The 15,159-nt window shown below is 38.2% G+C and overlaps 3 protein-coding genes and 1 non-coding gene across 8 annotated transcripts; 2 read left to right on the top strand and 2 right to left on the bottom strand.

Moving 5' to 3' along the window:
- Nucleotides 1-339: 339 nt before the first annotated feature.
- On the top strand, nt 340-15,129 carry LOC114516204 (putative cytochrome P450 120). 5 transcript variants are annotated; one of them, XM_028535612.1, is made up of 11 exons: nt 10,625-10,689; nt 10,986-11,057; nt 11,866-12,073; nt 12,269-12,613; nt 12,956-13,029; nt 13,098-13,147; nt 13,249-13,393; nt 13,964-14,074; nt 14,165-14,292; nt 14,370-14,460; nt 14,661-15,129. In XM_028535612.1, the coding sequence occupies exons 3-11, from the start codon at nt 11,875-11,877 to the stop codon at nt 14,793-14,795; spliced, it is 1,278 nt and encodes a 425-aa protein (XP_028391413.1). In that variant the 5' UTR covers nt 10,625-10,689; nt 10,986-11,057; nt 11,866-11,874; the 3' UTR covers nt 14,796-15,129. The 5 variants fall into 5 exon arrangements, with proteins under 5 accessions (XP_028391414.1, XP_028391413.1, XP_028391412.1 ...); XM_028535613.1 differs by lacking the exons at nt 10,625-10,689; nt 10,986-11,057 and adding an exon at nt 340-398; XM_028535611.1 differs by lacking the exon at nt 10,625-10,689 and having other exon boundaries at nt 10,738-11,057.
- Nucleotides 403-3,734, bottom strand: LOC114515909 (growth hormone secretagogue receptor type 1-like). Its single transcript, XM_028535227.1, has 2 exons — nt 3,662-3,734; nt 403-1,445 (listed from the first exon to the last, which is right to left on the bottom strand). The coding sequence occupies exons 1-2, from the start codon at nt 3,732-3,734 to the stop codon at nt 679-681; spliced, it is 840 nt and encodes a 279-aa protein (XP_028391028.1). The 3' UTR covers nt 403-678.
- On the bottom strand, nt 1,682-9,842 carry LOC114516210 (transient receptor potential cation channel subfamily A member 1 homolog). The gene is made up of 6 exons (XM_028535621.1): nt 9,233-9,842; nt 8,493-8,658; nt 8,039-8,286; nt 7,638-7,763; nt 5,287-7,529; nt 1,682-2,194 (listed from the first exon to the last, which is right to left on the bottom strand). The coding sequence occupies exons 1-5, from the start codon at nt 9,677-9,679 to the stop codon at nt 5,952-5,954; spliced, it is 2,565 nt and encodes an 854-aa protein (XP_028391422.1). The 5' UTR covers nt 9,680-9,842; the 3' UTR covers nt 1,682-2,194; nt 5,287-5,951.
- Trnag-gcc lies at nt 13,474-13,544 on the top strand. Its single transcript has one exon. It is a non-coding gene; the product is annotated as a tRNA-Gly (tRNA).
- Nucleotides 15,130-15,159: the final 30 nt, after the last annotated feature.

Consider the following 15,159-nt stretch of genomic DNA (forward strand, 5'->3'; position numbering starts at 1 on the left):
AGGCACATGAAACCAAGCGTTTAATAAGAATGGGATTGTCTCTAAAGGATTATTTTTTCCAGGCAATATGCACGGTTGACTTCCAAATAAGAAAAACCATTGTTCTTCAACGTAAAATTTAATTATTTCTGGCAGACAATGGACTTGCTCTGCCCTGCCATGCAGTTTTCAGTATGAGTTTACAGCCGATCACGGACGGGAGCTTGCGGGCATCTTCTTAACTTTTATGGCTCGAAAGAAATGCTTTTTCATAACATGAACTGCTTCTCAGACAAATCATTGCAAACCGAAAGCTTTTGATATCAATTTATGGCAAAATGCAGGTCACAGGCGTGTCTTTGAAGCGGCAAATTCAAAATGGAAAGCTTGACAAAGACGACAACATGGCAGCGAGTCGGGTAAATATGTGTTAATTTCTTCTTTACAGCATCGTCTATATAATCTATTAGTGCTAGTAAATTCTGTCTTAAAGATATTACATTCATTGCACGAAGCATTTCGTTAGTTCTACTCGCAATACAGTCGTCCTTTCGCTTTTTTGAAAACCAGCATCGCGACATGCGAGTCCTAATATTGAACAAGTCTATTGATCCTATCGATTATACGTATGTGAACTAATGCGTTCACCCAATACCTCTTTCTAAATGACACGGCAAATTGCATATGCAATCATAACGCTCATACTTTTGATGTTGACCTGTTGTTAAGAGAGGAGTCACAACTTTTCGAGGCAGTTTGTATGTTCAAACGCTTCAGAAATTCCATGCGTATTTTAGCGTTTCTATAACAATAAAACAGAGGGTTGAAAGAGGAATTCATGAGCACTAATGTATCAGCCAAGGGGAGAAATACAAACAGATAGATTGTGTTAACTCCGCGAAGCGCTTTGTACGTTAACCCTATCGCTGTTGGTAAATAGGCTGACACCATTATGACTAAAAGTAAAGCAACTGTTTTCGCCAATCTCCCTTCTTTTCTAAAGTTGACATTGTCTTTTGATCTTTTCTCGTGTGCCTCGCTTGTGAACTTTAGTTTTCCTTCACGTACGCTGTGATGAATTTTCACGTAGAGCATGGCGTTGATGATAAAAACGATGATAATTATTCCGCCAATTAGCATCGCGAATGCTCGGTAGAATTTCGGCACAGCAAAACGCACGACGGGAAATATAAACCACGCGGACCACACCACGGATGCGACCACGCCCATTCGCGTCGAAGTGACGTCTCTGCGATGCTTTATCGGTTTGCACACAGCAAACCAGCGTTCTACACTGACTAAGGTTATCGTTAGAAACGATATGCCTGAGAAATAATATACAGTGGATCTCATTGCAGTCCATAAAACACAGTCGTGAACGTTGTAGATTTCCATGAATTTCCTAGCGATCAGCAGTGGCTGGGAGACGAGGCCGACGCTAATGTCGGTGACTGCCAGTAACATGATGAAAAAATAGTGGGGACTTTGTAAGGAACGTGTCCCAAAATAAATCACGAGAAATAGAGCGTTTGCAACAAGAGTTATGAGGCATGAAATGATGTTTATTATGATGAAAAATATGTTCATCGCGATCATCCATTGTTCAACTTGTCCACAATAGTACGGAAGCTTCAGGCATTCACCAAATGCCGCGTCATCATTTTGCATCGTGTTGTTTGCGTCTAAACCCGTGGCTGTCATGTTCACGCAGAACTCTTTCTGCTGTTGTATAATTTCACTTGAAATTGAAAGACTTTAAATTCTGACACAGCCGAAAGATTCTTGGAAAAGATTGATCGTGAGACTTCCTTCCTGGTTCTCGAAAGATACGGGAAGATGGACGATGCTTTAGGTGACAATAGTGAATTGCAGGATCACAGATCTAGAAGAAATATGATTTGTGTCCACCTGAAATGGCTGCTTTCATACACAGACGTCTGTCAACATTGAATATTAGCGAAGTAAAGTTCTTGGTGTGTTCACTGAGCTTCGTCGTGGTAACAGGAACAGTTGTTTTCCTCTCCTGACAGGCGTCTGGCGGACGATTTCAGTTTGTGATTGGAATAAAGAAACAAATGTGTTTACTCCTTCCAAAAAGTTCAGTGAATATCGGATGGGATTTGGAGTCGTTTGATTCCTCAAGGACTTCCTGAACTACTCTGTTTATAAAGAGTTTTTCTTTGACGTTGTATTGTTACCAGATGTTTCGTGTTTTCTGAAAAAAAAATTGTACTTTAAATGATGCATTCAGCACTCCCACACACGCACGTGCGTCACAAGACCCAACAAAGTCCATTAAAACTCTTAAAACGCCGCATCTGACTTTGGATCCGGCAAGTTAACTAAATATTTGGCAGGATTAGAATGAATCTTAGAAAATTAATTGCAAACGCAAGCCAAGTATTTAGTGCATTGTAGTCTGCAATGTATTTCCGCGTCAATTAACGTGCAGCGTCTTATTTTCTCTACCGATTTTAAAGCCTATTTATTTATTCTTCAAAAAGGTCAATTTGTATAGTTTCATAACTAGACGATTCTAAGCTACTTTTAATTAAAAACTCCTACAAGAGAAAATTGTTACTTATTTGGGAAAATTAACAAAGATATATGAATAATATACGTCGTTTATTTTTATCAATTCAGGCTCATATTATTACCATTCGTTCCATGAACGCTGTGCGGGCTTACGTTATGCAGTTGGACTCAGTGTCTCACTCACACTATATATTGTTCATTCCATACGTTTCCTTAACATCATATTTCATTCTCTTTAGTCATGTATATTGTAGTCGATCATTCATCATGCTGGCTTACTGCCAAAGCTCAGCATCACTTCAAGTCTCATATAGATATATTACCACAATAAATTCAGCTGGTATATGTAAATACCTCACAAATTCCTTTTGGATTATACCTAAAAAGATGGCTAAGTTTATTTCCATCGCGTATTTATTACACGATACTGTTTAAACAAATACAAAAACGAAATTTTAAACAAATTTAGCTTATTTAAGTTATTTCTATAGTTTGACAGACCAATATATACGGTTTGTCAATTGTCATATTTTCAGTGTCCCGGAACATCAAATTCTTTTCATAGGAAGAGTTACGTATACCCAGCGTCAAAGAGTCGTATATAGTTTTGGTGTTTCAGTGAAATTAAACTGAGTATCATTGTTGTTACAACGTTAAACTTAACAAAACTCTCTATGTTAATATATTGATATCCGTTTTTCCACCTGCCTAAATTTTGACAAACTAATCTCTCTTAAGTAAACGTTGATGAATGAATATCATTAATGTATTTCAATTTCAGGGCATCATTTACCTACAAAGGATTTTACAAATCATTTTTCATTTCAATATTGATATTGTAAAACATCAAACAGATTAGCATATTATACAACTCTTTTTATTATCGATTCGTTATTAGCACTGTCCTCCTAAAATAAAATCAAGTCAGAAAGTTTAAATGAAGAATGAAAAATAACAGTCTCATTGTACAATCAAATGTGATAATAACAGATGCCTGAAAATAGAAATTGGACAAGAAATTTCTCGCACGATGTTTTGATAATTTCTCGATGTTTCGACCTTCGTCAAGAGAGTTAAATTTGTCGAATTAATTTTTTATTTGGTCGCGTGAAAACCAACCTAAGATTGAGTGGGTTGAGTGAGGTTTGAATTACGTTTAACGCAGTCGAGATCCAGGGTAGTAAACAGGCCTTGCACTTGAGGAACAAAGCGCTTACCATTCTAGATTAAACTCGCTTTCATCTTCCCTTTCGCCACACGCTTTTGGCACACAAAAATTCCGTTGCATATACTTGCATGAATGATGTGACTCTTGAAGCATTTTTGCTCTGAATTTATCTTATATGTTTGCTTTATCATGGGATATTTTTTGAGTAGTTGAGAGGGCAACACCCAAAACAACAAACAGCTTCTTTTTCGACAGAAATTTCAGTGTTATTGATTAGTGATCACGTTTCATGATCACGTTTCACGAGGGTTTCACCCACAAAATTCACAAACACACCTGTTAATATCTATCGTAAATTGCTTAGTCCACAATGGCTTGACACCTGGTTATCCCCAACCTCTCTTGCATGAATGCTAACATTGCTATGCCGGTATTACATACCGTCATCATTGCTATTTCATTGTTGATAGGCTCGCAAACCACGTTAAAAACAGTAAAATCATGCTGTTGGTTGTACTGAAGTGGCCGAATACCGCCCGGGAGGAAAGTTTCGAAAAGCATGCTATAGAACACAACCCAAAGATTACCATCTTGAAACCTGAGATACTGAAAAAAAAAGGACGAAGGTGAGTTCGTGTTATATCATGTCAAAGATGATATATTACAAATTCGTTTTTGTCTTGTTTTCATTCAATATCTTTCGTTTGAAGATGGTAATCTTTTTTATTATGTTTTGCGCTATATTTTCTTGAAATTTTTAGTCAGGTTGCCAGGGTAGCTATATTCGTGTTTTCAATCATAATGCACTTCAACTCATCGGTTCAGTAAACTTTGAGGGTCTATTTCAAGCAGGGCAAGCGAGTCTAATCGCATCACGCACCGACTTAATTAATTAATGTCAATCAATGCCAGTTTTTTGGAATCGACTGCATGGGTGGGGCTCATTAACATGCGACATATGAAAGGGACTTTAACTATTGTGGTACACTGTTTTTTAATGATAAAGTGGCACTCGTACGCCTTTCCGCCGTAGCAATGCTTGCCATATTTTTTGACAAACGTCGGCTTACAATTGTGTACAATAAAATCCTATTAAGAAACACAATCGTATAACGCGACAAGGTTTTTACATTATTAATCGATGGACGCCCTCTAACCAAATATTTACGAGCATTTTGGGATAGAAAAGAATATAAACGGCATAGAGAAATGAGAGTGCTTAACGAAAATTTAAACCATAAATGTCTACGTACTAATTTCCAACTTACCATCGACAGGAATTAGTCAACGGTGAAGCCTTGGTCTATCGACATGAAGTAGGTTATGAAATGTGACGAAGTTTTGTCTGTATCGGAAACATTTTCATCTTCATTAACTATTACGTATCCGATTATTGTGAACTGGATCCTAATCAAAATTAAATGGTATATAAGTTCTTTTATTGCTTCGTGTTTCCCTTATCCTTTTCTCTATAATCTCACCTCTTTCCTGGCATTAGTTTGCTTCATCGAGGTGAAGGTTGACTATTTCAATTCTCTATTCCTTCTGACACGGATTAATTCTTGAATTACACAATTCAATATAAATACAATGAAATTGTTTACCTTGTTATGGTCCTGCGTCTTCCAATATTTGTGCATAAAAAGCCCAGTGTACCTGTTATATACGATGCTGCGCTTCGAACCAGCTATTTACCAAGAAAATCAAAACCACGAATTTGAAATTATATTTTATTGACCACATACATGTTCAGACATGCATGACTTATCTCTATAAGTTCCTGTTTGTCCAAAGGTTAGAGATCGGAAGTATTGGGGGCAAAACTCAGAGTTGCGTCATATTTTTTTGTGTATTCATATAGATGTATCGTGTATCAGAATTGCCCGTGCGTTCCTCAACTGTTTTTGCTTTTTGATTCATGAAACTGCACGAAACAAAAGACTCTGGTTTTAAACGTAACATAATCCTCGTTGCATGCAAGTACTGTGGCGTGTTTACCTTACGAATTATGCAATTGTTTATTTAAATGCAAAATTTGTGTTTAAGAACAAACAAATATAAAAAATGTCAAAATTGTGGGACAGCTACGTCAAAGTGACGGCGCGTAATTAGTGAAAGAAGCCGTGGTATGGTTTCTGTGTTACCAAAGATTCTCACAAAGAGACACACGAAACCTTTTTATGAAATGACCGTTCATGACTTGTGGGATTCTCGTCATTATCGGAATGACAAAATAAAAAGTAACGTCTCTGTTAAGTTACATATAGTCTTATTCTCGAGATTGCACGGTTTCACTCGTTTCGTTCTCGTCGATTACCGGCATGGTTGCGTCAGTGCTACCGATACTTGCCGACCGTTTCCGACGTGATTTCGTAGCTTGCCCGGCGGTCATCAATTGCCTGAGGAATGACTTGATTTCGGCAACGTCTTGCTCGACTCTACCTACCGTGTTGATTTGCTCACGTTGAAGGTCGCTGACTGTCCTTCGGAGGAAGTTCAGATCGGACTCGACCCTGGATCTCGACGATTGTCCGCTGTGCAGCTCGTTTAGTATCTCGTGGACGTCGTTTAATTGTTCCTTGACTTGAAATGTGACTTTCTTCAGTTCACCTTCGATGTCATTGACGGCGTCGTCATCGTAGTAAAGTTCCTCCGGATTACAGCTTTGTTGAATGAAGTCCGAGCAAGCTTTTCGTTTTGTGACAGAGAGTTTTGACTCCAAATTCAAAATCATCGCAGCTTGTTCCATCACAGCGTTGGCCTTAGCGTTGTCGTAGACGCGTTGAAAAGTATCCGACATGAGAGCAATAAAGAGATTCAAGCAGATGATTGCAGAGAGAGTGAGATATAAACCGCACAATAATCTGGCCATTAGTGGATCTGCTTCGCTCAGGCCTTCGAAATTGTAATCATCAACGACAGTCAACCGTAGCATGCTGAAAAGCAGCTCCTCGACCGTTCCATAACCATCAACCGCTGTACTTTGCTCCGCTCCGAAGATCATCCAGAACGCCACGCTGAACGGAATGTAAAACAAAAGATATAAAAACGCAAATTTCAAAGTATCTCCAACGAAGTGACTCAACATGACCACGAATGGCCCCAGGGTCGTGAACGCTCGGGCGGTCTTCATCAAACGAAGCCAAATGAAGATTATCGTTGCCGCTAGGACCCGTCGGTGAATCTTCGCCGTGGTCTCGCTACCTTCCGAAAGTTTCACGATGTGCGTAAAGATACTGGCGCCGATCATTGCATAGGTGACCCAGTCAAAGTAGTTCCAATTATCGTGAAAATAGGAAACATTTTGAGAGTGTAGCGATGATTTTTCTTGATCGATATATTTCTTCTCACCAGGCCATCGTGGATGACAGTAGTCCAGATCACTAACCAGCTGTTGCTCACGCCAATTCAGCCATTTTTGGTGTTCTTTCTTTGACTTCGAGAACTCTTTCAGTTCAACGTAGATCTCCACAAGAGTTAATACCACGGCGACACCTTCAAGCCCGAGTCTCCACCAGTTCCTGGATATTGGAAGATAATGTTGAGCGGTGTTGCCTGGCAACGTGATGGCGAGTACAGTCCAAACAAGAACAAAGCCAACATTCATGATCATCTGGATCCAGGTTCCGCTCCGTCCAAAGTACTCCCATTTCACTTTGATAAGTCTTTGAAACACGGGATGCATTATGAGATCAAACTGTTTATGTTCAACTACAACCTCCAGCGGGGTCTTCGCGTCTCCCTCAGAAAGACATCTTGGAACTAAGGGTTCCAGGAAATTCAAGAAGTAGTATTCCTTTCTGTTTGCGCGATCAAGGGAATGGAACTGATTAAGAGCTTCTTGAGCCTGGAATGGAAGAGGGAAGTTACAAGGAGAACTGGAAACCTTGTCGCAATCCTGACAGGCACACACACGCAAATCTCCTGGAAGATGACTAATGAATTGATTTCTTACCACTGATGGCATTTTTGTTATCATCAGAACAAGCGCTGATAATCCATTCACATCCCTAACACCAGCATGTGATCCCTCTTCTACCAACAATCTGGCAGTCTCTGATCGATCCAGCTCCGCAGCGATCTACAAATAGAACATTGATAACACCGTTTAAAACAGAGTGCTATATCCAGCGTCATTCACTGAACTGATGGAGGCAGCCTCCAGAATAGTAATATTTAAATCATTTTAAAATTTAGTTTTGCACTCCATTAACTAACTTATGTTTGATCTTCAGTTTTCTTCTGTAAAAGACCGGACTGCACAGGATTAACGGTAGCGTTTTTAACTTTTTATAAGGAGCTACTCGCTGTAAATAAATAGACACATGCAGGGGTTCGTAGTCTTAGTAGACTTACTTGTAAAGGAGTTCTATTCTTATAGTCTCTTGCATCGATATCAGCGCCATATTTCAACAGCATTTTGAGCGAGTTTGTGGCATCGTTTTTCGCTGCATAATGTAGAGGCGTTTGTTCTTCCCCATACGTTCTTGATCCGATAGACGCGTCGCGTAGGAGCAGAAATTGAACCATTTCTGGGTAATCGACTGCAGCGGCAACATGCAGAGGTGTTCTTCCGTATTTATCTGCTACGTTTATATCAATGCCTTATTTCAAGAAGAAACAAACAATAGTATGTTTGATATATTGCATTCGCGTATTCCGATAAGGCGGGAAGCAGTTCAGTAGATAGAGTAAAGTGGAATCCGGCTTTGGGAAAAACAGACAGCCGTAAAGGGCATGAAATTGATGCAATATAAGAGTGGGAAAGAAAGGTGCTCTGTACTGACTTAGCTAAAACTATGCACCCTACCATTGTCTACAAGGAACTCGGCGATTCCTAGGTCCCAATCTCTAGCAGCTTCGTGTAAAACGCTCTGGCCGTGACGATCTGTGGTTTGTACCGACGCACCGTTGGTGATTAAAGAGTGAACGAACTCAAGATCAATCACTTCGTCTTCGTTTCCTGACGCTGCAACCTTTAAGGGAAATTTAAGATTGTAAAACTCTACGTCTGATCCGGTGAATATTTTTTACTAAGTTCAATTTGAGGACAATCATGCGCAAATGGGTTAAAAACCATTCATTTGTGTTTCAACTTATATCATTAAATTTAGTTTAAGTTTCTAAATATTTACCTAAGGGAATAAATATTATCACCTGTGTAAAGTTGACACCAATTTACTTATTGCTAGTAATAAACCTGCTTTGCACATAGGTCTAATCGGTATACATTATAATGTCTGTCCGAATTTATTGTAGTTTTATGTGAGGAAAACTTTTAAATCAGTGAGAGTTGGCTACTTTTTGAATCTCTGAGAAACAGAAGTACATTGCTGACTTGAAACGTCGCTAACTGATTCTTTGGATCTCACAACTGTAATACTTCAGACTAGTCTCAAACATGTTTTAAAAGTGAGAGGATGAGCTGAGGAAGTAGTACATCCAACCTCCAAATACCCAACATATAGGAAAATTGTGTTACATGCAAGGGACGAGAATTGGTCAAAGCAATGTCCTTGATGCAGCGTCTTATCAGTTGCGAGGGATTACCTTTGCAAAGTAGTGGAGAAGAGCTTTGCTGTGGGTATCAACATTCGGAGCTTTGGATGAGGATGTTTGTGGTCTTTGTGTTCCATCTTTATAGGTATCCTGATAAGGCTCCTCGTCGTCTTCAATATCGCTAAGAGTTGCTTGCGTGTGTTTCCTTCCACTCATCGTATCAATAACGTTGAATGGTTTCTGCTGTCTCGAACGTTTACTTCTTGAACGCCGCATCACGAGTCTCGTTGCTTTCTCCCGCCAGTGAGTTGAAGATATCTTCGCGTGAGTGATGGCCTTAACAGACGCGATTTTTCGTGCCTTGTTTTTGAAACGCTGTCCAGCAATGGAGATCTTCTCTTCCGGGACTGAAATTCCTTCGTTGATGAATCCACATTCTGTTAACGGTACGTCTTCACGAAAGCCGACAGTAAACGGATCAACTTTGTTCGATTTCATCGGGGCTGAACTTTCCGTTATATTTGCGAAGTTTCTCAGCTTTTACAAATACACGGAATACACTTAAGTGTCTATAGACTCTATACACCTGTCTATAGAAGGATAAAGCTTCGTATTTCGTTGTCAAAAAATATGAATGATTGTGTAGAGAAACATTCAGAATACATAGCTGTTATCAAGTTAGAGATAACATCAGTTTGTGTATTTCAAAATAATTCAGAGCACCGGTTGCGTTTCCATAACATATGCTGAACAGCAGGTCCTCGCGCAAAAATCTATTAATTATTCAAAGCAAAACAGCACCTTTAATAATATTGATGTAGTTTCCGAAACTCATATGTGGTGACATTGCATGAGAAATTTCAGGACCATTGACTGAGGTTTAAGGGGATTTACAGTAACGAAAAACTCCTCGTTTCAGTTATAAAATATGGGGGGTTTGAAAGTGCTAGGCTGCGCAATACTGAGGAATTATTATTGCTTAAATGTTGTCATTTTTAATTTTATTTCAGTCTCAAGCCTCCTTGACTTGTTTTGATAAAAAACGTTGTCATTGTGTTTTGCATTTCCTCTTCACCCACTTCACGATTCGAGAAGACATTCTGAGTGCTGGCTGCATTATTTCCATTTACTGAACTTAAATGTCATTCTAGGAACATATACCGGGATTCAGAGAAATATACGTCGCCACGTTTTCGAGGAACGTCGAACGCAAAAAAGGAAGGCAAGAAGGAATCGTAACTTTGTAATCATCTTCATTTTTTTCATGCATATGTGATCAGATGTCGGGGTTTAGGTCTGTCAGAGGAATTTGAGGACCGTGTGCGTTGGCAATTTTAAGGAAACTTTATAAGAACACAACCTAGACCACTTCTCATCTATTGTATCAAATTGTATCAAATCTACCTCACCCAATCTTAGCCTAGAGGCCAGATAAAATACATTTTTCTCTTTAAAAGAGGACGACAACCAAGTCAATAACTCCTGTCATCAACTCATCATTTTTCAAGGTAATCTTCTAAAGACCAAGGTGGGTTACTAACTAACTACCCCCGCTACCCCTCCCTGTTCCGGCTTCTCCGAATTCCCCACACTGTAACAAATGTTTTAACGGGAACAAATTTCTGCCAATGAATGACCTTCAAAGTAACGATTTCCGGAAAATAGATTTATGCGCATTTCTTATGATTTCCATAATTTATTGCCACAAAATAGCATCCGAATCAATGAGTCTATAAAGCCACTTGTACAATACGATATTGAAGTGCTGGAGGATATACTACAGTTTTAGTGTTTTAATTTAAAGTTTCATTCACTTCCCTGTTGATGGCTGAAATCTGAAACCGAAGGACACACTAGTCGTATTTAATTTGACAAGGTACAGTTCTTGGTTATTTTAAAGTCTTATTTTTGACAGATCGCGACATCGCGTGCAGTATTGCCTTGTAAATGAAATAAATTTTTATGCAGTTATTCAAAAAATCTTCATAATAATCCTTAATTTTCACAAAAATATTTACAAAATATTTCTTCATATTAGCGATTAATATTGGTATCCAGTAGAAGACAGTCACACAGCTGTAGTTAATAATAATATGAAACGACAAGCAATTTTCTGATCGAAAGACATGTTATCTCATTAGATTATATTTCATCGTTTAGTTTGTATGTCAAAACATGAACGGTTTTTGTTCAAGACAAACGTTCACACTTCAAAGTATTAAATATGATTTCGTCTCGTAATTTTGATCATTTACTTTACGTTTATTTGGCCTGATCTTTAACACGGAAGTCGTATTATTCAAGGGGAATAAAATCATTTTCAACATCGTAAATATTTATTCCAATATATTTCCTTATAGACTTTACTTAAAAAGACTGCAGAATATTGTGTGTTTTAGACAAATTAAGAAAAAGACATCGAATCCTACTTCCTGTGTCGAAGGGAAATAGATTATATAATTTTTATAAGGCATGTGATAACAACATGACAACACAAAAATCAGGCTAAAATTTTTATACAACTTAAACGAACACCAAGGCACTTCACCATCTTTATTTGTGAGTCTACATGCACTATAAGCGCATCACAAGGGTTATAAAAATAGTCAGAGTCGCCACAATATCTGGGTTTTCTTCATTGCAAAACATTTTCTAATATATGTGTTTTTTCTTTTCATATTAAGGCCTGAAGAATGCAAACTGCATGTGAGGTGCCAGGTTCTGTGGGATGGATTGGATTAAGTGACAAGACATTTGAGTTTGCTTACAGTCCTATAGATTTTATAAGAAACAAAACAAAAGAACATTGTTCACCTGTTTTTAAAGTGAGGGTTCTCAATAAACCAACTATATTCCTGACATCTAGTAATGCAGTCAAAGAATTATTGGAAGGTAATGTTTGGTTCAGTGCTAATGTACATAAGTGTTTTGATCTATAGAAGACTACTGCCAGTTCAATATTATATATTGAAGTCCAATATTGTCATGCCCAGAGGGAAGTGTTTTTTTACTTTAGACAACCACACATGCTAATCCCTAGTCAAGCTAACACAATAAGTCTGAATACAGTTGTGGATTCTCTTGTAGACAACTACCAGTGTTTTGAAATGGGTTACAAAGACCTTGGTTATATGCATTCTTTATTTGGTGATCTTGTTCTCTTCTTCAATGAAGACGACAGTGTTAGCAGACTTCGTGGCCTTATCCATTCCTTGTTCATTCCTCAAACTGTAGAAACTATCACAGATGTTGTTAATAGATCATGTAACAATCACTTTCCGGGTTTCCAACAAGCTACGTCCATTGCTGTGTATGATCACTTCAAACAGCTCACCACTCAGATGTGCCTGAGTATGTTTCTTGGCTTGGATTGTAAAACGTCTATGGAGGAAACACAAAAGATTGCTGCATTAACCGTTACGCATTGGCATGGTAATTTACACTCAATTACATGGAAATTGTAGTACCTAAAAACTTTAATGCTATAGGATTACACCTCTTTCTAATTTAGGTACCTCTCTCGAATTCAGACACCTCTCTCTAAATCTGGAATCTTTCTCTAATTAAGGAACCTCTCTCTAATTCAAACACCTCTCTAATTAAGGCACCTCTCTCTAATTCTGACATCTCTCTCTATTAAATTCTGATACCTCTCTAATTCTGACACCTCACTCAAAGTGGGCACTTCTCTTTCATTAAAGCAGCACTCTCTTTAGTTCAAGCACCTCTCTTTATTCCAGACACTTCTCATTAAGCAAACACGCTCTTTTGTAGGTCTAATATCCGTTCCAATAAGTTTGAAAATTGGCAACTTCGCCTCAAGCTATGGACTAGCTATGGAAGCTCAGGTATTAAAATAATCACATTGGCACTGTTGGTTTAATTTTTCATGCATAAAATATGCTTTTCTCTATAGAAACATTTGCTTGAAGTCATAAAGCAACGCTTACCACAAAGTAAAGATTGGTGAGTTGTAACTTGTGATTGGATGAGATTCTCAGAAATTTATTCTCAGAAAATGTAGAATTTGGAACACATTGTGATATGAAGCCATATTTTCCTTCTAGTTTATTGAGTACAATGAATGATGTTGGTTTTCGTGACATTGAGGAACTTAGTAGACATATGTTGTTGTTTGTGTCCGCATTGGTACCTAAAGCGTTGTCTTCTCTGCTGACCTCGTGTTGTCTGGAGCTTGCCAAGCCACATAACGTGAGTATCCAAATTTTTGGTGCAGATTTGTTTAAAGGGATCTCTTTATATCTTGTTATTTGGTGCTTTTTATCACCAAGGCATTGGTGGTTCAGTGGTAGAATTCTCGCCTGCCACGCGGGAGGCCCGGGTTCGATTCCCGGCCAATGCAACTCTTTTCATTCTGCCGTATTTATTTTAAAAATTTTTTAAAAATATGTTAAACTTTACTTTCTTTCATCGCGTTACTATTACGCACTGATATTGTTCAATTTAAATTTTTAAAACGGAAAAGTTAAGCCATTTTCAAACAAAATAGTTCCATTTTTGTAACCATTCCTCCGCGTGCTACACGGTCAGCTATTGCGGGCGGACACAAAAAGGATGGAATATGATATGTCAGGCAGAAGTTGATGCGGGTTTATAATGGATCGTTTAACAAAAATGAGTTCCATATTAAATTATGTTGCATTTTGGCCGAGAATCGTTGCAATTCCTGAAAATTCGCTTGTATAAAGGTGTTAAACGAATGCTTGATATTCATTATAAAAATCTATTTTTTTATGTAATTTTTCCACTCTATTTTGCCAGGCTGCTCGCCGTTTGCGGGCAACCACAGATGACGAATATTTAGACAAAGTATTGCTTGAAGTAAAGCGACTTTGGCCGCCGTTCCTTGGCGGAAGAAGAATTGCCAAAAAGGTGATTAGAATTTGTTGCAGAGATTACTACAAGAAGTATTTATCTCCAACAGTGATAGCGTTTATCTTATTTTTATTGCTTTTGATTTAGAGCGTGGTCTTAGATGGATTTCATATTCCCAAAGGATACTCAGTGGCTTACCTAACGCGAAGTGCAAATATTGATCCAAGTGTGTTTAAAAATCCAGAAAAATTTCTTCCCGAACGATGGGAAGAAATGTAAGTAGACTCAAAACAGTAATAATTTTGTAAATGCGCAATCCGATTTGATAAATAATAACTTGTCTGTTCCATAGTGACGCTCAGCAGAAAAGGTCGCGTGTCTTCACGTTTGGATTCGGACCGCGAAATTGTATTGGAGAGCATTGTATCGGGCGCATTTTACACGTGAGTATCACATGTATTACCATGTCAGTGAATCGATGTAATTTTTGCAATTTCCCAGTCAGAATAATGGCGGACTGTGGACTATTTGTCAGGCAATTGACTGTCACAGGATGTCATATTCTGGGTAACTGGGAGCCAGACCACTTGATCCAATTTTACGGACTTTTTCAGTTCAATAAAATAATTTTAATCATGTGCAGATAATAATGAAGAGATTATTAGCTGAATATGGCTGGGAGTTGGATAATGATCAGGACCTGACTTATAAATGGCTTCCTGTTTCAAGACCTAAACATGACGTCATGGCAAAATTCTGGAGCAAAGCAGCGCTGTGACTTTCATTAGGGTGGAATTTAAACCTGCAGGCAGGTTTGTAAGGAATACTGTTGCGTGTGCAGTCGTTTATATTGGCTGAATTTTTATATACGGTCGGTCCTTAAAAACACATGGGTAAACACACGGGTTAGGGATAAATAGAGATAAAAGTTTAAGATTTTGTATATGAAAGTCTAGCCGTTGTAATACATATTGTTGAGCATGTTTTTAGGTAATAATTGCACTATTTAAATTAACCCTGGTAGATCCAGGAGAATGGGATGAGATCTCATGAACTTCAGAACTTAAATATAATTGAATTCATCACAAATTGAATATAATTTGATACATATTTATTTGTTCCGAGCGCGGTAGGAATGTTCT

Source organism: Dendronephthya gigantea, unplaced genomic scaffold (genome assembly GCF_004324835.1).
Source record: "Dendronephthya gigantea isolate DGI-Jeju-01 unplaced genomic scaffold, DenGig_1.0 000005F, whole genome shotgun sequence".
Classification (NCBI taxonomy): Eukaryota; Metazoa; Cnidaria; class Anthozoa; order Malacalcyonacea; family Nephtheidae; genus Dendronephthya; species Dendronephthya gigantea.

Excerpts from the sequence above, each read along its gene's own strand:
- LOC114516210 (XM_028535621.1), bottom strand. The coding sequence starts at position 9,679 with ATGAAATCGAACAAAGTTGATCCGTTTACTGTCGGCTTTCGTGAAGAC. Across the intron at positions 8,659-9,232 it reads TTCTCCACTACTTTGCAAAG|GTTGCAGCGTCAGGAAACGA; the intron begins GTAATCCCTCGC and ends TTTCCCTTAAAG. Across the intron at positions 7,530-7,637 it reads TAACAAAAATGCCATCAGTG|GCTCAAGAAGCTCTTAATCA; the intron begins GTAAGAAATCAA and ends CTTCCATTCCAG.
- LOC114516204 (XM_028535613.1), top strand. The coding sequence starts at position 11,875 with ATGCAAACTGCATGTGAGGTGCCAGGTTCTGTGGGATGGATTGGATTA. Across the intron at positions 12,614-12,955 it reads AACCGTTACGCATTGGCATG|GTCTAATATCCGTTCCAATA; the intron begins GTAATTTACACT and ends GCTCTTTTGTAG. Across the intron at positions 14,461-14,660 it reads GTATCGGGCGCATTTTACAC|ATAATAATGAAGAGATTATT; the intron begins GTGAGTATCACA and ends AATCATGTGCAG.
- LOC114515909 (XM_028535227.1), bottom strand. The coding sequence starts at position 3,734 with ATGGTAAGCGCTTTGTTCCTCAAGTGCAAGGCCTGTTTACTACCCTGG. Across the intron at positions 1,446-3,661 it reads GACTGCGTTAAACGTAATTC|TCATGTTACTGGCAGTCACC; the intron begins AAACCTCACTCA and ends ACTATTTTTTCA.